The sequence below is a fragment of the Phyllostomus discolor genome, chromosome 10 (assembly GCF_004126475.2).
Source record: "Phyllostomus discolor isolate MPI-MPIP mPhyDis1 chromosome 10, mPhyDis1.pri.v3, whole genome shotgun sequence".
NCBI classification, from domain to species: domain Eukaryota; kingdom Metazoa; phylum Chordata; class Mammalia; order Chiroptera; family Phyllostomidae; genus Phyllostomus; species Phyllostomus discolor.
This window is the reverse complement of record NC_040912.2, coordinates 12249919-12274480: the sequence shown is the minus strand read 5'-3', so window position 1 is coordinate 12274480 and position 24562 is coordinate 12249919. Positions and strand designations below refer to the sequence as shown.

Below are 24562 nucleotides of genomic sequence, written 5' to 3'. Positions count from 1 at the left end.
TTTTTTAAATACAGATTGTGAAACTAAAACACACCTTATTTTTTTAAAGATTTTTTATTTATTTATTTTTAGAAAGGGAAGGGAGGGAAAAAGAGAGAGAGAGAGAGAAACATCAATGTGCGGTTGCTGGGGGCTGTGGCCTGCAACCCAGGCATGTGCCCTGACTGGGAATCGAACCTGTGATGCTTTGGTTCGCAGCCCACGCTCAATCCACTGAGCTAGGCCAGCCAGGTGATTCTAATTCTTTTAAGAAGTTTGAGATTATTTCCTATTATTAACTGTATTTTCATAATACATATGAACTCTCTATTTGCATAATGGTAGGTATTTGGGATACAAAAACACTGAAGACGCATTGTCTACTTCAAGGAGTTCAGGGCTGAGCGAGAAAGACAGACAATCCTAGTCATGGTCCACTTGGACAGCAAGGCAGAAGGAGAAAAAGCTTTAGGGTCCGATCTGCACCGATTCCAGAACAAGGTACCTGCTAGGTGGTCTCTTCAGGCGACTCACCAGACCATAACCGCACTGAGCATCAGTTTCCTCATCTGCAAAACTACAAGGCCTGCTCCACAGGGTCAGCGCATGAACCAGATGAGGCCCAGAATTGCAGGTGAGCAACAAACACGTTTTCATTTCCTCCCTCTCCCTTCCTATTATTGGTGTAGCAAAATGCCAGGACGACAAAACTAGAGTATTTTGGAGTGCGGTCTAAGGCAATCTTGTTGTTATGAGCAGTTTTCTACCCTGCTCGGCCAAAGGGAACCCGACCTCTACAGGGATGAGGAGGGAGGCATCTCAAAGGAGCAAAAATGGGTGATGTATACAGTGAGGGGGTTATTAATTTGGGGGGGACTTGGAGAGCATAAGCAAGCATGGATTTTTCAATTTAGGATAAAAAAATAATCAGCATAGTGTTTTGCTTTAAGGTATTTTTGTTGTTGTTGTTGCTTTTTGTTTTTTGCTTCCGGCAAATGGGTGCATGTCCCATATAGAGTTAAATCACACAGGCCCCGCAGCCAGGAGCTTCCGGCCTTGGACAGCACCAGTGGTTTCTCCTCCGCCTCTCAAGCCACTGCAGGGGCTCGGCCTGCCAGCCTGCCTGTCGGTAAGAACCTTTCTGTTCACTCGTCGGCATTTTCCGGGAATGCTCCCTCCGTTTCATATAAGAGAAGAACGTAGGGAAGTTCTCGGGCACGTTGTTCACAAGCGGGTAAGGAGTCCCACGCGTGGAGCCAGGGCACCTCCTGACATGGTGCTGTGTCCCTAAACTGCGTATCAACACTAGGGAGCAGTGGGTGCCTGCCTCGCTGTACCCCAGACCACAGCGTCCCCGTGTTGATAGCACTCGTGTGCATCAACCAAATGCCACCAAGCCTAAACAATCACAGTTACAATTACTCCCCACTACTCCTTCTCCTTCCCAAAAGGCTGTCAGATATGACAACCTTTTGGGAACCAGCCTGGTGCCAACAATGTGTGTCCTACATCGGGATGTCCTAGTTACTCCCCAGCAGTTGGCCATGCTATTTGTGGCACAGTGGGTCAGATGGTCACCAAGGCAAAAACTAAGAGCTAAAAAGTAACCCTGTATTTCCCTCTGCCAGGAGAGCTCACAAGACTTTCATTTTATTTTATTTTTCTGTTAGGTTTGAAGCCAAAAAGAGCTGTAGCAATGGAATGTTTACATTTTCACAATGAGAAGCAAACAATCGATGACAATCACAATTCACCAATCCTTGGAAAAAGTCACAGACAAACAGAAAAAGAGCCAACGACTGGAATTCCAATCAAAACGCACTAAAAAAAGTCCTTTTATTGTATATTAGTGAACACTGTCAACCTACATTTCCTGTTTTTGACTTAAATTGTTTTTTAAACTGTAAAGCTCAAGTCACATATGCCCTGGACTCGATAAAACATCCCAGGATTCTTAACCCTCTTAATTTTCCTGTTCATACCAAAGTAGCATGCCTCTTTCCCGCTGAAGCATAGCTCTTCTGTCATTAAGTCTCTAAAAATAATTTATTGCTTTAAAAGTAAGAATAGGAATGTGGTTAGTAATTTACCGATGAGTGCAGATGGAAAGATAAACGTAAATCCAGAACAGCAAGTAGAATAACATCCCAAAGAGGTTTGCCATGGAATACGCTTATTGCTATATAGCCTGGGTCCTGCTGCTAAAATGATAAAATTTCACAAACACAGGTGTAGGAAAATAGTATTAACGATGATAATATACCCATGTTGAAGGTGGTGATAAAACTGAAATGCAAACTAGTAAAAGAAGTTAGCATGAACAATGATTAAAATAAAATTTAAAAAAAGGAGCTAGCATGATTTTAAACAACCTAATTCCTAAATAAATAAAACCTTTCCTATTTCAGATATATTATTTTTACCTACGAAGTTAATCTGAAACCAGGCCTTGTGTTTCAGAGTTAATTCACTAACAATGCAGCTGTTAGTAAAATTACAAATTCCAGATTTACCCACTTCAGATGAAGTGCTCCACTTTGTTGGTGGGGTGGCGGGGAGATTTAGAAATCTCCCCTGAACTATTCAAATCTATGTAAAGTGTTTTATTTTAACATGAAAAACAGCGGCAACCCTATATGAAAAGAACCGCAAGCAAAACATTACTACTGGCTGGCCTTTTAAGGCACTATTTAGATTTATTATTTGTGAGGTTCAAAGGTTAGAACTAAGAGAATGCAGGCCACTTTGAAGGAGGAGCTAGCTCGGCCCGGGTCACGTGACAGCTGCTGATTGGAAAACGTTAAAAAGGCCAGCCGGGACAGCAGGCATCTGCCTGCTCTTCTTTCTTTACTGCAACATTTGATTTTCACTAAAAATTTAAAAAGAAAGGCTGAGATCTGTAAGACTCCCCAAAAGATGCCTTAAAATAGATACACTGACCCCCGGCTGACTGAGCACAGCTGACGTGCCCTCCAGGCTTCCTTGCAAAAACAGAAAAAGACAATTTAAAAATGAAACTTTCTATAGTGAATTTTAATGAAGACAGTGGAATCGTCAAAGCAGTTACATCTTTTCTGTCATTACATTCGCAAAATGAATACTCTCTCTAATATAATGTATGCCATTTTATTTCATGATTTAATCTTCATTTACATCAAAAGTGCATCTTAAACTCTCTTGTGCAGCCTTTTTAAAGAGTATTTTCAGAACGGACAACTTCTAGAAGGTGAGGCAAACGGTAATAATTAAATATTGCAAATTATAGGTCAGTTAATATTAAAAGCAAGTTATTTTTCCTTAAACTCTTAAATGCTGTTATTATTTGGAAAGGTATAGTGTTAATTTCTTCACAAGTACATTTTCTATGTCTCCATAAACATCGTGTATTCTCCCTTCTGTATACAACTTTTACATTCAATTGAGAATGATGAAAACTTTTCCTGATTAATGCCAATACTTTATTGACATGAGATAGAATAGTAATAACCCATAGCTGGATTTAAAGTTGGATTTATGACATCATTTTGATTGTACACATTAGCGGCAATTAGCTGCACCACTCATTCTGAGCCACTAGGTGGTGTAAAAAATAAATTAAACCGGTACAATTTCATTCCATCACCGCGAGGTCTAAATATAACTCTGAGAAAGATTAAACAAATCCCTAGGCATGTAACAATCTAGGGATTTCTATAATAATTGTACTTTTCAAAAAAATCGATCCATCTATAAGATCAGCTCTACTTTGATCTAAAAACAAGCCCTTTTGAGCCATTTTTCACTCTCTTCTACAAAGGGCCTTGAGTTCTACATTTACAGTAAAGTCAAGTATTCAAACTGCCGTCTTCATTCATATGTTCAGTGAATTTATGATATTAACTTATGGTCTATGTTTGCCAAATTTTGATAAAAACTGAAAGGCCAAGACCAAGCCAAGTAAAAATGGAGTTTCCAAGGTGAACTTGCCCAGAGCAAAGTGGAGAAGCTAGAGTCTTCAGAAACACACATGAACCCCCAAAGCCACCTGATGGCCAACAGCCACAACATCCATCAGTGGCCCCAAATTTGTCCAAATTTCACTGAGGGACAGCTACGTGTCCTTTACTTCACACGCACTAAGATTTACCTGGTGGATTCTACTAGGTCCCCAGCTGGGTTAATATGGACAGCTAATCATTGAGCCAATACTGATAATGTGCTTTTTAGCATTTAGAAATCTCAGATGGCAGTATGTTCTCCCTATAGACTGGACCACCCCTAACCTTGGCTCTACGATCAGGTTTCACATGTAAAATCACAATCTCCACACAGCAGTTGTGGGAGTACCAGCATTACCTTCCCTGGAAGCCTAGAAGCAGAATGCACCTGTATGATCACATGTATAATTTCATATTAACAGATAATTTCAAAGGCAGTGGTAGGAGTGGCACACGCCTATAGGAATGTCGCTTGCTCCACAGCCTCTCCTGGAGGTGGGTTCTCTGGGGCTTTTAGCAACGAAGACAGCCTGATTCGGAAGGGAGACTTTAAGAACAGGTCCGCCTGGGCTGCACAGGTTTCATATTTTACCACAGAAACATAATGGCTACCTCCATGTATCCCTATAATCTGAAATCCCGAGTGGAAGCTGATCGACATTTTAATTTTATACACAGTTGCAGCTAAATTGGTGAAAGAAACTGTGAGCTTAGTCAGGCTGAGGAATGATGCCAAGGAAGTTTGTGCAGACCTGAAACTAATCAGCTTGGTTCCTATATTAAGGAATTAGTTCAAAAAATGATGTAATTGCCCGAGTTAGGCAATTACATCTCAATAATAAGCTTGATCCAAGAGTTGTGACATGGTTATCTATAGCTTCTAAGAAGTGAAAATGTCTTTCTAAAAAAAAAAATCCCATACTAACGAACAGAGGATTGAAAAATAAAAGACAAGTCTCAGGGTCAGGCACCTCAACTAGCAATCACCACAGCTGGCTGTATTTCCTTACTACATTTCCCCCAATAATCCACAAGTGGCTATATCTTATTTCTTTTGCATTTCTGGCGTTTAGAATGGGACCTGGCACATTACAGGTACTTTGTGAGGGTTTCAAACTAAACACAGGCGGAAAAGAGGGAAGAGAAAAGGGAGGGAGGAGAGAGGAGAGAGAGGGATGGAAAAAGGAAGAAAGGTACAAGCACGGAAAAAAAAAAACCAGAGCAGAAAGCCCCGGTCTGGACGTCAAGGTGCCTGGGTGGGTACAGGCTCTGCGCTCTCCCGACCAGGGTCCCTCACCTGTACACACAAGGAATAGACAGTTGACCCCTCACTCAGGGGCTCTGTGATTCGCTGTTATGGTTTTATGCTCCAGCCAAATAGTGTTAAATTCAGTAAGTGACCTTATTTCCAAATTCTCTTCTCTAACAATCATATTCTTCCTGAAAAGTCTAAAATATTTCTCTAATCATGAAACCACAGTAAGTTCCCAGACTTATGATTTATATAACGTTGCCACACTTATAAGTAGTTTCCATATATCATTTGTTTCTAAAATAGCCTCATAAAAGAGACTGAAGGAAATACCTTTTTATTACCCATATTACAGTAGGAAAAGTTAAAATGTTAAGTTTAAGGGAGCTCACACACATCGTCAGAAGGGTAATCACAATAAGAAACCTTTAGACTGAAGGACAGAAAGATTTTGCATAATCCAGTATCTTAAAGAGGCAGAGACATGGTTTTTTAATATACAAAGACGGGTTTGTAGTGATATACTTTGCTATTATGTTAAACTTAAAAAAGTTACTTCAACTTGTCTGAATAGAAAAGCATTGCTCTTAAATTGTCGGAACACCCAATGTATTTACATAAAGATGAAAAGCTTGTTCTATAAACACGGTGTTTCCAGTAGTGAATGGCAGACAAAATCAGAATAAGCACACAGAAGAATAAAAAGGAAGAGGAAAGAAAAACATAATAATAACCTAATACCTTACAATGTTAACTTTCACATAAGTATATTGTTTCTGGAGAAGGCAGTGTGTGGACGTGAGCCAAAGGCTAAAGTGATAGGTAAACACACTGTTAAGTTGAATCCTGTTATCTGATTGTGTTTAAATTTTGATTATATTTCACTTGACAAAATAATTAATTATTGTGAACTCCTGATTGTTAACAAGGACCTAGAAGAATTCCAATTGGCATTTTTCCCCAGTGCTGTAATCCAAACACACACAAATCTACTTTTGTATTCTCCCTTTACAGTTGTCATTTCGAGTATCTCCTTACCTTGCTAAGAATGTAAATCACATCACCACGTTTAAATGATAACTCATCGGAAACAGCACCTGTGCAGTCCCACAAGCCCTGGTAAAAGTTGGCGTAGTCAGTGCTTTTATCCCCTAGAAAGAAGAGAAAATGAGTTAGAGCTCTTATGTAAGAGACCCTCATTTAAAAATGAACCAAGAGAAATTAAGGGCATCCGCTCTGTGATGCCACCTCAAACCACCAACATAGTAAAAAAGTCAGTCTTGATTCAAAGAAAATGTTTATGACATCTGCACAAGAATCCTACTTCTTATTACCATCTAATTGAGGAGCATTTTCAAAAAGGTCTGATTTTGAATGTCTCTTTTTTCTCTTTCGGTCCCTTTGTTGTTCATCTAAAACCTGTAACTGACATTTTCTCATGAAACCAGCACCTTAGAGTTACTTCGCACTTATGTTATACAGGAACCTAAGTTCACGTGCAACATGCTTTGAAGATGAGACCCACACTGCCTAATGAGCAATATCCAAGAGATGTGACAAACACATTGCGAATAAGCACCTTATAGAACAGGGACACTTCATAAAAAAATAATAAAGGAGTTAAGGTACAAATCTCACCCAAATCAGAAAACAACTTTTTAAAAAAAATTCTAAAACCTAAATCTAGTTCAAGAAAGAGGATAAAGTGGAAATAATACAAAGGGTAATTCCAGCTGTTATCTTTCAGGACTTTTGTACCCAAAGCCTCTCAAAGTTATTCAAAAAATATTTCAACAACTTAGAAACTGCCAATGCTGAAGCTGCATTTTTCAAGATTTCTGTCAGCCCTGGTTTGGGACATTAGGCTCTGAATAAACATGCAACATGCACTGGAGTTATCAGCTCATCCTTCTAACAGCATAAGCACAATGGATGTGATGTGCTCAAACTGCCATACAGACCATTAACTGATTGATTATTTAGCGCTCTCCGCTCCGTGATGCCACAATAAACCGGGTAATAAATGCTTTGTCACTTACACAATGTGGGGCTCCTGAAACACGGCACAGAGTTAAATACACTGGATGCTTTTGTTACACCGAGAACTGCTTCCTGTTTTTAATTTCATGATAATTGAGTTTGATGAGTTAACGCAAAAAGAATGCGAGCGGTATCAATAAGATGTCCGTGTGTTCAGGAACCAGGCAGGACACACGCGCACTGACAACTTCCCCCTGAATGTCATCTTTGACTGCGGAGGGGATGGCTGTGGGGAGGCACAGGCTGGCGCAGCGCTGTCATCGCACTTTTGTTACGTGGCTCTCAGACAGCAGGCTCCTGGGCCATGCCGGCACAACCAGTCAGACTAGCACGGCACCAGGGCATTCGTCTTACTGCACATGGTTTGTGTCATGCACCAAGTGCTATGTTCATTAGAAATGTTAGAAATTCTCTTTAACATTGAAAACATTTTTTTTAAAGCCAAAAAAGAAAATCTGAATCATAGGGAGTCTGAATATTTAGGAAGTTAAGACGTGGCTTTTTAATTATACTTTTAAGAAAATAAACAAGGACTAGAATAGACTACCTAGCAAAATCCTCCTATTAAATTTTTTTTCTCTTGTTTTCTAAGAATTAAAACAAAGAGAAGGAGGGAGGGAGGGAGGGAGGGAAATGGGACGGGGGAAAAAGAGGGAGGGATGGAGAGAGGGAGACAGAGGGAGGGAATACCTTATTGACTTCTCCACTCTAGCATTTGAGCACTCATCACGGGTACCAGCAGGGATGTGCACAAGCCTGGGAATCCAACCAAGAACTAACAATGCTTGTGGCCACCCTTCATTACATTTCCCTCACAAAGCGCATATTAAGTAAATTCTATAAATGGACACTAGAGGGCACTCTGGCTGGACAGATCCCTCCAAACATTGTCAAATTATTTTCTTTTTTAGAAAAAAATTACTTAATAATAAAGTGACTGATTTCCTTTAAAAACCACTTATTTAGACAAATAGAGATTTAGAAGTTGAAACATCCTCGTCAGATTGAATCAACTGCTAAATGGGTCAAATGTTGCGCCCCATGCAGTCCGTCAGTGTCAGTTTAAAAGTCCGGGAATTAGAGCAAAGAGAGGATGACATCATTTCACATGCACGGCCCTCCCCTGCAGTCACTGGCCAGGAGGTAAAGGGATCTGCATAGTTGAGGCTCCTGTGTGTTCCCCATGCTGCTCAGCCTTAGGCTGGGTCTGAAAAGGCTGAAGAACACAACTTGGGCTAAAAAGCAGAGTGGAAGTTGTGACTTGGCTAGGGCGGGTGTCCCAGTGGCCTCCTCAGCTGTCCAGCCTGCTGCCGGCCGTTCCCTTTTTCAGATCCTCTCATTCAATAGATTTTCAAGAGGTTCAGAGAAGGAAGAAAGGAAAAGAAAAGTATATGATGATTTCTAATGCATAATAATCCTTATCACTTTGGGGTCTCTCTTCCCCTTGATGCGCTTGGTGAAACTCCCATTAACACTAATGGGAGTTACAGGAGCACATGAGGGGCACAGGACCCCCACTGTGTGCCAAATGCATCTCTCCCTAGATGTGCATCATGAGCGTTTCATTAAATCTCACTGCCTTGCGAGGTAGCCGAGCTGGCGATGCGGCAGTGCTGGGGAGAGGACACGTTTTCCGCTGCGCTTTCCGTAATCTTGATGACGGTGTTACCCAAAGACCCACCTCATTTCAGTGTCCCATATGTGAGCTCTGGTAAAGAACAATAAGTCGTCTGTGTCACGTGGCTACATGTACACACAATTTACTGTTCTATTTCCTCATGCCATTCAGCATGAAGTAGGATCCCAGCTAGGGAGAAAACGTGGAAGGACCTGTTTCTTGGCCTTGGTCTCCTCAGGAAAGGAACGTGATGATTCCTGGGATAAATTCTACACATAAAAGTTAGGAATTATCTTGTTCCTTAGAGAGCCGTGAGCTCCTCTGTCCTACTTTTTAAAATTTGAAGTGTGACCTAACATACACCAAAAAATCATGCACAGATGTAGCCTCGGAAGCACAGTGGCTTCCCAGAAGTTAACACTGCTCACCTCTGCACCGAAAAAATAATCCACGTGAAGTACATTTCTAAAGAATACCGAGACCTGGGATGAAGCATAACGTCATGAACCACAGATAAGCACACGTTCTGAGTGCAAATTAAGCCTGTTGTCTTTACAGCACAGACTTTCTTGTTTTCTTATTCTATCCCCGTCATGACCTATGTTTTCAAAATGACAAAAAAAAAATCAACAATGTTTCTTGTCCTGAGAAGCATGAACGATTAAAAAAAGAAAGAAAAAAATTTCAATTAGCCAGCCTGCGACAGATTTAAACAACAGACTTGCTTCTGCTTTTTTAAAAATACAAAACCAGATCACTGGGCAATAATAAAATTATTATGAAAATATAAACTAAACACTGGAGATACTTTTGCAAAAATGCAAAGGTTTTGTAAACGATGACAGTGGGTGGAATATACAACAATAAAATAATGGAGAATCTCTCCTTCAGTAGTGTTACAGGTTTAGAAACTATTTTAGAAAGATAAGCATATTGTACAATGTTCCAAAAAATCAAATGGAATCTTTATTATAAATATAACAAACACATTCAACGTACATAAGCTTGAACATGAAAGAACTTGTAAGAAATCCAAGATTAATTTTGTTTTTGCTTACGTATTTTACATTAATCTGATTTTTTTTAAGTAAAATCAGTCAACGTGAAGAATATGTAACATTCTTGAGTAAGGTTAGAAGTTCACATCATGTGATGCTCAGCAAGATAGTAATACCCTTGTCAACTCCCCGCCCCGCACAGCAAACAAACTTCTAGTGTTACATCTTTGACAGCCGGGGGAGAGCAAAGGTCACTGCTATGCAAAAGCCTTAAAACTGTTGCTTGAAAAGAATTTCATGTCACGAAAGATAAGAATTATTGCAGTGCTAATTTATAGCTATTGCATGAAAAGCTAAATCTATTTAATGCATTCCTCTGAGAAAAACCTGATTTTTTTCCCCCTTCCCTCAAAGGCGAAAATTTGGGAGACAGTCACTAAAAAAGGGTTTTTGGAAAATATAATTGCTTTAAGACAAAATACTTCAATTTGTGGAAAGCATATCTATATGTGTCTACGCTCTATACCCGCATGGGAATTTTTAAAAAGAAAGCTATATGCTTTTGGCAGGAGCTTATGACACATAATAAAACATATATACTTAAATTACTCGTGAACATCATCCTCAAGGTTTCACTCCGCTGCAGTGTTTTATAGCTGCGTTTTCCAGGGCCTGAGTGCTAACATCTAATGACTCCATCCTCGCTTCCTTTCTGAAAAAAGCAAAGCAAAACCTTTTGCAGCAACCTGCTCCTGCTTTCCTGTCCAGCTCCGGAAACCAGGCCTCTGTTTCCTTTCCACATGTCACAGGAGGAAGGACTCTGGAAAGCCACTTCCTGAACACACACTCCTTGTCCACCCTGCCTCTGACAGCTCGAAAGAGTGATGTATGGACGTATGGGAGAGGGGAAGGTGACCCCCAGCTCCAGCCCTTTGCAGGACGTGGGATGACACGGCAGACCCTGCCCCAGCTGCCTTGAGGCTACGACGGGGGGCAAGGTCCTGATAAGAAGGCAGTGCTCCTCGTCTTTCCGTGTGAAATAATTGTGGGTTTATCAAAACTCGCTCATGCTTACACTACAGATATGGTTTATCTCTTGTTATTTGGAAATAACAATCAGCAAGAAAAGTTGAGCATATCGTGCGATTTTGTCCGTAGCACGGGCGGTTATTTTTTCAGTCTCAGTCATAATTAGTACGTGGGGCAACGTGCCAAGTGGAAATGGATAAGGGGACGATCCTTCCTGGACTTGTAGGCCACCAGCGTCCTTTTCCAATTTTTAAGCTGCTGTCACTGGACCCTGGCATTTCTTACCCAATTCATTTGCTTTCTGTGTTAATCATATGCAATGAAGATATGCATGGCCAACATTTAAACAGGCTGCAGATCAATTAGCGGTCTTAAGTTTATCTGATTTTTATCAAAGAAGACAGAGCTGTGGGTCGATTGTCAGAGCCTGTGTCAAGTTGACCTTTTCAGAGATGTCTACATTGCCAGTCCCCTGGGCAACTTGTTGTCCCCTGTTAGTATCTGAATGGCAGAAGTCTGTTCTGCTCAAGCACAAAGTATACACAGATGTCTATATTACATTCTTATAGGTTTGACAGCAACTGCATGTTGTATCTATAAACTGTCCTTTAGCAGTGACACTTCCTCAATGATGATAAGCTAATTTATGCAACTAAATCTCCTTTGTGCAGAAATGAAAGCTAATTGAGTCATTACAAAGTAATTCAGGAAGGAATACCTTGTATAAATTGGCTTACTTTATAAATCCTTCTCAAGTGGTTTTCATGCATCCTAAATGGGGCTGAGCAGTTTATCAGCCGGAAGATGCCCGCCCTGGAGGAGCCGGCCGGCTTTGGGGAGCTGTGTCCATGTCTGCGGGGCGGTGAGACCGTGACCAAAACCGAAATCAGCTTCCCCGGAAGCCGCGCCATTCATTACCTGTGCCGTGGTGAGCACTGTCCTGACTCATCTTCCTTTGTTCCTCCACTTTCCCGGGCGCGCTGTCCTCTTCCTCCTCTGCAAGTAAACAGCACACAGGGCACACTGAAGGGCTTCCTCCCAGATAACAACACAGTACTCCCCGTGTTCAGAGCAAAACGAGAAGTTGATAACATATGAAGATTCCTTTTCGAAGGAGGAAACACTCAACATTCACATTCCTTTGTCAATAGTCTAAAGCTGAACAAATAAACCTCTAGCCATTTCCAAGTAGCAACCTTACTAGCTGGCTTACTCAGATTTAAGACATACTAGTGCTTTGCACATGCTGTTTTACATCCTTGTAGAGACTGATCTGGGACCATCTCAGACCCAGAAGAGCCCTGATGTCCAGTAAAACGACGGCCAGCACTACCCAGATGGACCGCATTACACCGTGGCAGCAGTACCTTGCACAAAACCATGGTCCCTGAAATGTCAATGTTCTAGCAAAAAGAAAGCGTGCGATATAAAACCCGGTCTCTTATTGAGTATCAGAGACTTTGTAGGCTGACTCACTTGATCTTCAAGGAGAACGCTAGAAGGACCCGTACCCTTCAGGATAACCGCCCCACCCCACAATGATCCTGAGAACCTACTATGTGTCATACACTACAGCAGATGTATAGACTTCATAGATAAACAATTTTTAAATCCCCATTTAACACGCGAGTATACTGAGAATTGAAAATGTAAAGCAGTTTCCAATTTTTATTCAAACTCAGTTCGTGATTATCAAGCCCATGTTCCCTGGCCCACATACATTAAGTACCTCGCCTATATAATTTCCACACTCTCCCATCACATTCCTTCTCCGAGTTATAGGAAGAAACATGGTAAGATTAAGGAGAACAGTTTTGGGGTTTTTTTAAAAAGATTTTATCCATTTTATTTTTAAAGAGGGAAGGGAGGGAGAAAGAGAGAGAGAGAAACATCAATGTGCAGTTGCTTGGGGTCATGGCCTGCAACCCAGGCATGTACCCTGACTGGGAATCGAACCTGCGACACTTTGGTTCACAGCCTGTGCTCAATCCACTGAGCTACGCCAGCCAGGGCTAAGCAGAACAGTTTTTAACAGAGTCAATAGACTGATTCTTTTACAACAAAGAAACACATGTTACATGACCACTTTCCCCACCTGGGGATATGTAAAATGGAGTAATACTTAAGGCAGGGCATATGAATGAAATGGGATGCCAAAGAAATACTGGGTTCAAAAAGAATCACAATTTCAAGAAAAATCCAGAACTTTAAAGATAATTATGCTAAATATATAAGTATGGCTGTTATGACTATTAAATAATTCAACCAATAAATCTCCATTGAGTATGAACTGCATGTAAAAGAGAGACTCTGCCGAGGAGGCCAGGACAGTAGGGAGCTTCTGCCTTCAGGAAGCTGACAACCTGGAGGGACAGAGGACAGAGTGGAAAGGAAACTGGGACGGGGGCCTAACACCTGACGTGTGTGCGGTCCGGGCATGGAGGAGTGCAGAGAAGGAACCACCCAGCGGGGAACACCACGCTGGGCCCCGAGAGACGGAGAGGATCTGAAGGAAGGGAGATGGGAAGGAGACAATTTCCAGAGAGAGGGAGCAGCACAGACGAAAGAACAAGGCGCCACCACATTCCTTGTAGCTGAAGAACGCAGTACCCAGAGGGAGAGAGCAGGCTGGGAGAGAACGCTGGGGGTTTGGGCCAGTCGTTGAAGGGCACTGCGCATCCTGCCGTGGCCTTCAGACTTCTGCTCGGTGGGCAGTGCAAGGCCCAGAAGATCTGTGAGCGGAAAGAGGGCAGGGCTGAAATTATGCCCCGGGAAGACTCAGCTGCTCCCAGAGGAGGGACCCAGGGAGAGAGACGCTCGGAGTCTGGCTGAAGGGGAAGGAAGCCCTGAGCCGAAGGGGCAGAGGAAGTGGGGAGGAGACGGTCAGGTCAGGAGAGGTAAAGGAACTGGAGCTGATAAACGCTGTGCCTGACTGGATGGGGAGGGCTGAGGAGCGGGGAGAGCAACCAAGGATGACTGAGGGTTTGAGCTTAGTTAACTGAGCCATGGGAACATCGTTACTGAAAAAGAGAAGAGCAGAGATAAGCCACTTTGCTGCGGAAACACAGGGAGTCGTGTTTCTGGCACGAGAGGTTGAACGCACTGGTGGGGCAACCCAGAGGAGAGGTCCGGGGCAGCTGGAAAGGCTGCTGGAGAGGCCAGGACTGCGCATGCACAAGTGGAAGGCTCGTGCAAACTTTAAAGTGGTGACTAATAAAAATCAACATTTAAATCAAGCTTGGAGGTTATTATGCTTGTAAGACAAATACAACCGTTTCAAATTTTTAAAATTCAATTCAAATGAAATAAGGAAAAGCTCCAATATAAGGAAGAGCTGGAAATATTTGATAATTTATATATATTGAGTTGAACCTAACACTGTCGATTTAATATGGTTTAGTCGAAGAGTAATTGATACATAAAAGACCTCATTAAAAAGTCTGATACTAAATCCTGTCTCTTTTCTCTTCAACAACGGTTAGCTCGCTATGCCAAACCTCAAGGCCGAGCTACCATACACGCCTAACAGAGTGTTTTCATCAAAATTAGGGACACTTACAGTCATTTTGTCCAACCTACTCATTTTACAGATAGTGGAAATTTTAAAAGGTGAGAGAGGAAGCTCTCTCTTACTTTGCACACTCGAGTTTTCCCCAGTACCCCCTCTCTTACAACCTGGTCACAAGTACAATAGGAAGAAGGAAATTCAAAAACAGTCAAGGGCACTTGTCCTTAAGTCCATATAAGGAGCAGTATTCTTGGCTCTTAAGAAGAGACTGTGGAATTTAGACTCACCACTCAAAGTCATTGTCAAGGTATCAACCTAATGTAATAATTAAATAAAAACACTTGGCTCTTGGCAAAGTTAACAAGTTAGAATTTATTACTATGAGTTTATTCTTATTTTATTAAAAATTAAGTGCCTTAATATGCACAGTGTATTCTTAAACTACCAGAATATTAAACATATTTACTTAAGTATCAATATTTACTGTAAGTATCCAAATTGAAAGCCACGTGAGAGGCTTAATAAGCAGCATGTTAGAGGATGAGATGCTCGTTAAAATCACTTTGTTTCTCCATTTCAAACCTGGTACTGGTATTTTTAGGTCAAAGCCTTCTGTGTTCCACACATCAATTTTGTCTTAACAATGTTCAAACAACTCATTTTATCTTGTGCTGACAATACAGATAGCTTCCATAAAAAAGACAACAAAGTCAAATCTGGGGTGTGTGTGTGTATGTGTGTGTGTGTGTGTTTTCATCTTAGGGGGGAAAAACTCAGACTGAATCTCCAATAAAATACGGTATAAGGGAGATGTGCGATAAATACTGAGTGAAGAAATGGATTCAAAAATCATGAAAATAAATTCTATTACACTCATTTATAAACAGAGTGAATCTCTCTACACCACTCAAAAATATATGTTAGGACAAGTGACTACGATTCTAGGTAATAATCACCTTCACAATATATTAGAAATAGAAACATGTGGTGTTCTATTTAGGTTTATTGTTAAACATTTTATTTTGGTGTTGTGGCGTGATGTCATTATACAATACTAATTAATACCTTAAATAGTCAATGTTTGCGGGTTAATATATTCTATTCAACATTTTAATAACAGTAAACAAAAACAGTTCAGCTATGCAGTAAAATCCATCAAACCACACAGATGGTTATAAGGTTTTCATTATGTGGTTTCCATAGCAATCATACTGCAAATCTGGAAGCTTCTTGCAAATAAGCAGCTTGTATTTACATGCCTCTCAGCTGCAGCACAAACTCCTCAACACGTGAAGTTATTATTCCAATCACACATTGTTACAGGGATCATCAGGAGGGTGTTTTTTTTTTATCAGACAAGATGAAAATAATAGTAAAGTGAAAATGCAGAATATAGTTCAAATATAGTTACACGTTTAGTAAACCAATCAATGAGTATCGAAATGTTCCGGTCGTCGCTGAAAGGTTTTAACATTAAAGCCTGTCGAAAATATGAAACTTCCAGGAGCAAGCATATCTGATAGAATCTAAAAGCTTAAACTCTACTCTCACCCATCTTTTTAGTGCCTATTGAGCCCTGTATTAGGATGATGACCATTTGAGAAAGTGCTTACCGAGGACAAACTCAAGACCCCTTATTTCCCCTGCTAGATTAATCAATTTAATTTACAGATTGATCCAGTTCATAACAGATAGATTATTACCCTCATAAGAATCACAAATCTAACTATGTACGTTTCACAAAATGGCTATTTCTGGCTAATTTTTTCTAAGAATAAACAACAACAACAGAAACTAAGCAAATGGCACTTGTAACTGACATTGCTTGACAAAAACTCAGGACAATCTGTTAGGACCAAGCCAGGGGATGTGATGTTCACATTAGGGCTGAGGCCTGATTTTTTAAAAAAATTGTATTGGACTTATTGGGGTGACATTGGTTAATAGAGTTATATGGGTTTCAGGTATACAGTTCTATAGCACATCATCCGTGTATTGTATTGTGTGTTCACCACCCAAGTCAGGTCTCCTTCCATCACCATTTTATCCCCCTTTGCCCTCTCCTACCTCCCCCACCCCCTTTCCCTCTGGTACTCACCATACTGTTGTCTGTGTCTATGCGTTTTGCTTTCTTTTTTTTTTTTTTTGCTTAATCTCTTCCCTTTTTTTCACTCGGCCCCCAACCCCCCTGTGCTCTGACAGCTGCCATTCTGTTCTCTGCATCTATGAATCTGTTTCTATTTTATCATGTCGCCAGGGAGGGGAGGACAGCAACATAAGAAAATCTTTGACTCACGCAATTATTACCTTTCTCACTAAATACCTTTAGAAAAGAGATCCATTGAACTGCAGTGCATTTTAAAAGACGTAGAACACAGAATCAAAAGTTGTGCTCTGGATTAAAGCTTGGGTTTAGATCGCAACCTGCCCAAGCCTCATTGCTCATGGGGCCATATGCTTGTCTCAAGAAGTTACTATGTATTGCTTAAATGTTCATACTAGATCCATTACAAAACTAAATCCTCATAACAATTCTATAATGTAATAATAGGTACCTCCACCATCATTTTGTGGATGCAAAAATAAAATTTACAGAGCTTGAATAACTCGTCCAGGTTCACGTATCTGGCTGGAACAGGAGCTGAGACTTCGACTTGAACCTGCGCCCCTGAAACCCTAGCTCTAAGTCCTAGTGCCACTTCCTTGATTTTCATTAAAATCTTCAGTTTATAGATAGATTGTTTTCTAAATGTTCACTCAAACACTGGCTGTTTGTGAGCATGGAAAACATTTTCACGTAAATGGGTCAATTCCATCCTACCGCAGCATGGTACTTGAAGCACATCTTAGGTTAAGTGATCCTTTTGGAGACGCATTTGGAAACAGAATTTCAAGTTGGGATGCCCCAAACCTGCATCTTCTCCTCTCTATTCTCCTAGCTCTCCCTCCCCACATCTCATGTCCCACAGGCTGAAATGCCCGAAAGCCAGTACACGGTATTCGATGTGTTCTAAATGTCTCTAATGCAAACTCGTAACTGAAAATGGATTTCTTTTTAGGCCAGCCAGCGTTTCTTTCTCACTTAATTTCAATATGGAAAACATGTTTAAATGTAGACAGTTAAGTAGAGTCTTATCACAGACCAAGTTCTGAAAGTCCAGCTACATTTCAGAGCAACGGGCTACCCCACACATTCCATCAAGGGTTCAGGTCCGGGGTGTTGCAAGCAAGATGTCCCTGGGCGGGAGAAGATGGGAACCAAAGGCCCTCTGGCTAGTCCAAGCAGTGCTATGAAAAGAGGGGGAGATGCAGGAAGGATTTACACAAATGGTATCTCCCTCTGTTCTTTCTTAAGACCTAGGACAAGCTACGAAGCTGCTGGAAGGGTTGGAAAAAATGGAAGAACAGAGTGAAGGGGGTACGGACAAAGGAATTGAAAATTATGACGAAAGGGAAAAGTGAGTTCCTTAAGGGCCTCTCACCCCTGCTCTACTGGTAATTTCAAATACAACACTTCTAAAGACTTTTTCTATCTTTAATAGACTGACATTTTACAGCAATAATAAATATATTTTGGTAAAGATAAAAGCAAGTGCCTTTTAGTATTATCGAAACTTCAAAAATAAACCAAAAAGATAAAGATGACTGAGATGACATATTTAGAGTCAGGTTTACTTTTCTGGAAGTTAGGCAAACTGGGGCCTATTGGTAAGGTTCTAGTTACTCATGTAACCTGGACACTGTTTCTAATTCTCAGCGTCATCGTTGTAAGGTGGAAAGAATGTCCCATTGCAACTGAGCAGGATTTGGGGAGGACAATGAGATGATAACATTTCTCAGGAGAAAAAAAATGCACCATGAACATGCACTATCAAGTTAATTACCATAAGAGCTAGGTGCTTTGTAACCATTTATTAACTTAACAACCAAGAAGGCTAATGTAATATAAAAGGCAACAAAATAAGCAATAGTTATTTAATCACACAATCTAATTTTCAGCCTTGACATTTGTTCTTGAAGGGTTTAATACTGCATTTCAAAAGCAAAAAGATGTCACTACATTTATACTAAATTTCTTTACTATATTAAAATGACTAATTTGTGCACAACTCTGAAAGTACAAAAATAATTACTTTTTTTTCAAACACGAAACTTGTTAACATCAGGCTGGGATTTGGGGGAAAAAGATAAATTCAAGCAAGGATCTCATTTGACAGAATCAGGGGAAAAACTTGGAAGAAACCTTAGATATAATCCCCTTCTTTTGTTTAAAGGGGAACTGAGCAGGGGCTGACTGACTTGGCCAAGGTCGTGCACCTTGCACCCTGCTCTTCCCTCCCTGCACTGCCTTCTACGAAACATGCACCGCAGGCATTCCTGAACACGCCTGCTGCCGGCCTAGAGCTGCTTGTCTGTTCAGGAGAAGTCTTACACAGACTTCATCACCTAAAGGCAATTACGACAGGCAAAGAAAGCACATAAAAGGGAAAGCAAAGAAAGGGCCAAATGTAATTTCAACTCCTTAACACTTAAGGAGTAGTTACATTTATACAGCCCTAAAATTATTTCGGCCCTTTGAAGGCAACCATCAGCTGATGTGGCCCCCCATGAAAATGAGTGTGACACCTGGGCTAGAATCTGTCAGAAGCAACTGTGAGTCCGAAAATGATCCTACGCCTAAAGAGTACTGGGCCCTGGCTGGCGTAGCTCAGTGGATTGAGCGCGGGCTGCGAACCAAAGTATCGCAGGTTCGATTCCCAGTCAGGGTACATGTCTGGGTTTCAGGCCATGGCCCCCAGCAACCGCACATTGATGTTTCTCTCTCTCTCTCTATCTCCCTCCCTTCCCTCTCTAAAAATAAAAATAAATAAAATCTTAAAAAAAAAAAGAGTACTGGGCAAAGGGAAATTATGACATGTGGCTCCTTCTTGTCCCAGTGTATTATAACCACTGTCCATTATAATATAAAATTTTTGTAACTATTCTTTAAAGATCAAATTCTTAGCTTTTTATTTAAAATCAATAATTTCTGCAGGAGGATAATTCTTTTAACCCAAGAAAGTTCAAATTAAATTACTGCTCAGTTATAGGAGCCGCTATATGGTTATAGTAACTGCTAGATGGCTCTGGATATCTGGCACAACTCTAGTTTGCCACATGTAAGTTCATTTTTAAAATTTAAATTAACATTTTCCATAGTATTCTTGTTATAAAAACGGTATCTGTTCATTGTTGGAAGTCAGAAAATAGAGATAAGCAAAAAATAAAAATGTTTAAAAATCATCCATGACCTACCTATCCATTACCACCGTTAACATCTCCCTTCTAGAACTTTTATTCAGTTTCTGGTTTTTCTTCATTCTCATTTTAAATAAGAGAATCCCAAATGTACAGAGACTTCATTATAAACTGTTCCGAACCCTTTTTTAGAAAGTAAAATACGTCATCTCAACTTAGATTTTGGTTCGTTTTAAAGTTTAATCTGTAAAAAAATCCCATCTAATCATAAGTAGGTTGCGCGAAGATCATTTCACTGCAATGTGGCTGCAGTCTAAGGATCTACGGCTGCCTACTGTGCCCTCGGGGGAAAAGCAGATACGCAGATGCCAAGCTCAGCTGTTTCCAGCTTTGTCTGTCTTGCCTCCCTTTGCTTATGCAAACACACTCCTCCCTGTCACAGGCAGTGCACCTTCACCTCATTGTCCAGAACCCCAGAAAGCAAAAGCGCGGACCCTTAGGAGACACCACCACCCATTATTGGCTCCGTATACCTGGCACCAGCCCTGGTTTCTTTTCAGGGGCTGGAGGGTCTGGGAGGTCAAAACTATTTTCATAACAAAATTAAGATATTCGCCTTTTTCCTCATCTTAACATTTGCACTGACGCTGCAATGCAATGATGGCGAAGCTGCTGACACCTCAGCATAAATCAACACAGTGGAACCAAACTGTCACTGTGCTCTTCACAGCCTTGCACTGAAAACAAACAAACAAGCAAGCCCATTTCAACTAAAAATATCCTCGATAAAGGGGCAGAAATTCTCATTTTCATGTAAGGACAACCTTGAGTACATGTCTTTTCCACATTCTGTGTGATAAGATGGGAAGGACGTGCCAGGGTATGGCTGGCACGCCGGCCCGGTGGCTTTCCCCGGGGAACACCGTTTTTACTTAAAAGAATAACTGACGAATATGCTTATGCAGCCTTGGGAACGTGGCAGATACTTCTCAAAAATGAACTAAGCGAGCTTCTTATTCGAAAGAAAACAACAGGCAGTTGTTTACTGCCAATGATCACATTTGAGCTTTCAAGTAAAAATTAGAACTGCAGAGACTCACATCTGCCACTGCGGGCCTGGCAGCGCCCCAGTGTTTAAAGACTTCTCTGAAGAGACTGGTGGTGCTGTTAATGAATGTGCTTTTTTAATTGTGTCAATATTTGGAAGTTCCGCACAGCGTAGTGAGCCAGTGTTTTCCAACTGGCCAATGATGTCCCAGAAACACACACGGGCGAAGGATCCGTTCAATGTACAAGACAGACCCATGGCTGTTGTTGTAACAGAGTGTGCAAGCTCACCGATGTGGTTCTGGACTCCACACTGCAACTAACCTGTACCCCTTGTCAAGTTTAAGTACAGCATCAATGAAGACTGTGCACAAAACCCTGCAAAAACTACTAAAACACCTCCCTTTCCTACTAGACATCTGTATGAGGCTGGATTTTCTTATATGCCGACTGTACTTAAACTAAAACAACGTATCACCCCAGAGTGAGTGCAGAAGCAAATATGAGAGCCCAAAGGTCTTCTGTTAAGATAGACACTCACGGGAGCTGCAAAAAATGAAAGCCATGCTCCTCTTCTCACTGATATTTTGGGAAAATATAGTTATTTTCCCTAAAGATACATTATTAATGTTCACAGGCAATGGGTTTATCATTGTAATTTTAATTCATTACTAAACGGTGAAAATATTTTTCGGTTTTAATTTCTGATATGGTAAATCCTAAGAGGCATAGCCCACATAAACTGAAGGTTTTTGGGGTTCTCAGTCATGTTTAAGGTTGTAAAGGGCTCTGAGAACAAAAAGTGTGAGAATCACTGTGCTGTACTTCCTAGAGTAGCACAGTTAAACATCTGAACATTGCTACATTGCTGATGTGCAACTCGGGAACACTGATATCCCGCCGGCCCACAACACTGGTAATTACTCTATATTCCCAAAGCACACACTCTCAGGAATGAATTACATTACACTGTTGACTCATACTGAGCTGTGGACCAAAATCCTTGTGTTTTTCCCATTTGCTGAGCCAAATCTTTCCCTTCTCATACTCATGCAGCTCGATTTTTGGAGCAAGTGTGATAGTCTATCATATTTCACCTTGTTAAGAGTTGATCCATGACTTAGGTCTTTTGAGAGCATGGCCTGCATATCTTCATCCAAGGCATGGATTAATATGATGATATGACAATATTGAGAATTAAGCCAAAGGCATTCACAAAATCAATGAACCAACACCCTGAGGGCACGGCTGTATAATCAGTTCTCCAATGGTCTTTGTATCTATAAAGCTTTCATGAGAATCCTGGCCAAATGACTTACTGAAGTCCAGTTATGTGTCCGTCATTTCCTTTGAACCCATGTTGGTTTTTGTCATTGTTATTTCTTCTTCTACATAACATAAAGGATTCTTTGACACCTTATTTGGTAGCTTCTCTGGAGTCCACTTCGAAGTTCCCAAACGGTCTAGAGATTGCAGGACCCATGTCCACTGGATAATGTGGTGCCCCCCCCAGACGCCCCCTTCAGGGGGACTCAGATTGCTGCTGGCTCACAGCTGTGTCCCTCCCTAGAAATCGCCCTTGGCTGCAGGAAATGCCTCAGTCAAGGTCACACCCCTCCCACAGGACGCTGGAGCTGATGATGAGTGGGTGTGGGGATACAAAGACAGGCCCCTGTGCCTCAATTTGGCACAGCCCTGAAGACTCATCCCAGTCTCCTGGCTCCCCGAAAGAAAGTTCAGATAAGGCCTCAGTCGCAGCTGCACTGTGGGTCAGCTTCTCGGGTTCAGTTCTGCCTCCTCACTTTCACACAAGGGTGTCTCCCAAGGTCACTCACCAACCAATCTTTTACATGCATCTGTCTCCGAGTTCCCGGCTTCGGGGAACCCAATTTAAGATGCTACAGCTTTGTACTGTTTTTAAAAAGTTCACAGTTCAATTGCTAGACTACACACTCCTAACATCTCTTTCGTCCTCCGTGTTTCCCTCAGAATCCGTGAGAGCATACGATGGCTTCGTTTTCAAGCTGTGTTGTGATGTAGTGTCATCTCGGCCAGAAGACAGACAATTCCCACTCATCTTTAAGACGTGGCTCAAAAGTTCTCCAGTTCACAACGCCTTTCCCAAGCCTCCCCCGCCCCCAGGCAGCTGGCACTCTTCCCTTCGTGCTCGCACAGCCTCGGTCCAGGCCTCATTCTTCTTCTCAGAGTCAGTCTACTCTCCTCGCAAGTGTGGATTCCCTGTAAGTTCATGGCACACAGCTTAACACGTGCTGGGACAAAAAAAGTGTTTCCCACGAATGTTTCTTGGGTGAAAACTAAATGGACTTTGGCTAGCTAGGTATTACGTTAGAGTCTCTTTGCTCATCCTGGGCTTCTATTACCAAGTCTTATCAGTTGGAGGATTAATTCTTGACAGAAAAAGTGCAAATAAAATAGAAACTGAACTGCTTTATTTGAATCACTGCCCCTAGTGAATTTCAAAAACAAACAAAACCACATAGCAATTGTACACCCTTTGTTGTACTTAGCACACTTTGCACATTTCAGCTACTTTCGTAAGTTCTTTGGTGATCGTGGCCATTTCGTGGTTAATATGTGGCTCTTTAAAGTTGCATCCACTGGACAGATTCTGGCACAAGGACAGTGCTATCTTCTACTTTATCTCCCCTTTTCCTCATTGGAATCATTTGAGATTAAATGGTATTTTTAAATACTTGTGTGTCTTTAATACCATGCATGTGTGCCTATTCCCTATATAAATTTTCTAAAATATGCCTTCTTCCTGAAGTCTAGGCAATTATGTCTGGCCGGTGACCAGTTTTTTCCTCACTGGCCATGACGGATTCTAAGTAGACAACCGTTTTTGTCTAATATTTTCCACAATTAAATCTGGATACAACAGTAGTTTCCCTATTTATTTCCTAGATCCTTCGGCCTCATTCATTTTTAATGTGCTACTTCCATGTATAAACTATATCTGGAGAAAAAAGATGACACAGTAATGACTGTTTATTGCTTTTTCTTTCTCTCCATATTCTTAGTGTCAGCTCCTCTTAGTTAAAGATTCCTAGTAGCTAAATCCTAGGAAGAACCACCACCCGAGTCCCTAGCTGTGTGTGTCTCAGCCAGAGGTGCTGAGGGTTGGCGGGACTCTCTGTGACTCGGTATCTGTACTCACTCAGTTGCCTTTGAAAGCAGCACTATACCACCTGCTTAGAGGCCCTAAATCCAAAGAATGGAAGGGACTGAGCACACAGTATTGAATATTTAATATTTATAGGGCAATTATCAAGTAACAGCCCCACTTGTATTTTTCTATTACCACCACGTGCTCCCTTTGCGATACATAACTTCCAGTTTGGGACTAGATATTATGAGCTACATCAATATCCCTGGCATAGCCTCGTGATGTGTTGTTTACTAGAGTACTGGGCTTCAGACTTGAGCAGGCATCAGAATCACCTGAAAGGCTGGTTTCAACCCAGACTGCTGGGCCCCACGGATGGGTTCTGATTCAGGAGACTTGGTGTGGGGGTGGGGTTTGCCGGGGGAAGGTGGTGCAAGGGTGTCCATTTCTAACTAGTTCCCACCCAGGCTGCTGGTCCTGGAACCAAACTTGGAGAATGACTGAGCTAAAGTCTTATCTGCTAAGGATTTCTTTTGCATAAGGTTTCAAGTGGTTTGTGGTCTATCACTGTTTGACTGTAAGTTAATTAGAACATTGTATCTTCAAATGTCACTTGCCTTTTAAGCATCAAAATATAGGTGTACCTCCCCAAATAATATTAATATACAATTAATTGTAATGAAATTAGTACAGCAGAAATTAATCTCCTACTAATCCCAAAAGATACAATAGAGCTACAGAAATCCTAA

At 41.3% G+C, this 24562-nt stretch overlaps 1 protein-coding gene and 2 long non-coding RNA genes across 3 annotated transcripts in view; 2 read left to right on the top strand and 1 right to left on the bottom strand.

Moving 5' to 3' along the window:
- The window catches only part of SKAP2 (src kinase associated phosphoprotein 2), a 165651-nt gene that overhangs the window by 11827 nt on the left and 129262 nt on the right, over nt 1-24562 (bottom strand). Inside the window, exons 10-11 of the mRNA XM_028525624.2 lie at nt 11812-11889; nt 6247-6359 (exon numbers count right to left, since the gene is read on the bottom strand). Coding sequence (XP_028381425.1) covers nt 6247-6359; nt 11812-11889 — 191 coding nt within the window. The remainder of the gene's footprint in view (nt 1-6246; nt 6360-11811; nt 11890-24562) is intronic.
- Nucleotides 1809-16675, top strand: LOC118497038. The gene is made up of 3 exons (XR_004899580.1): nt 1809-2095; nt 5350-5352; nt 16663-16675. It is a non-coding gene; the product is annotated as an uncharacterized LOC118497038 (long non-coding RNA).
- Nucleotides 18805-19886, top strand: LOC118497035. The gene is made up of 2 exons (XR_004899578.1): nt 18805-19085; nt 19293-19886. It is a non-coding gene; the product is annotated as an uncharacterized LOC118497035 (long non-coding RNA).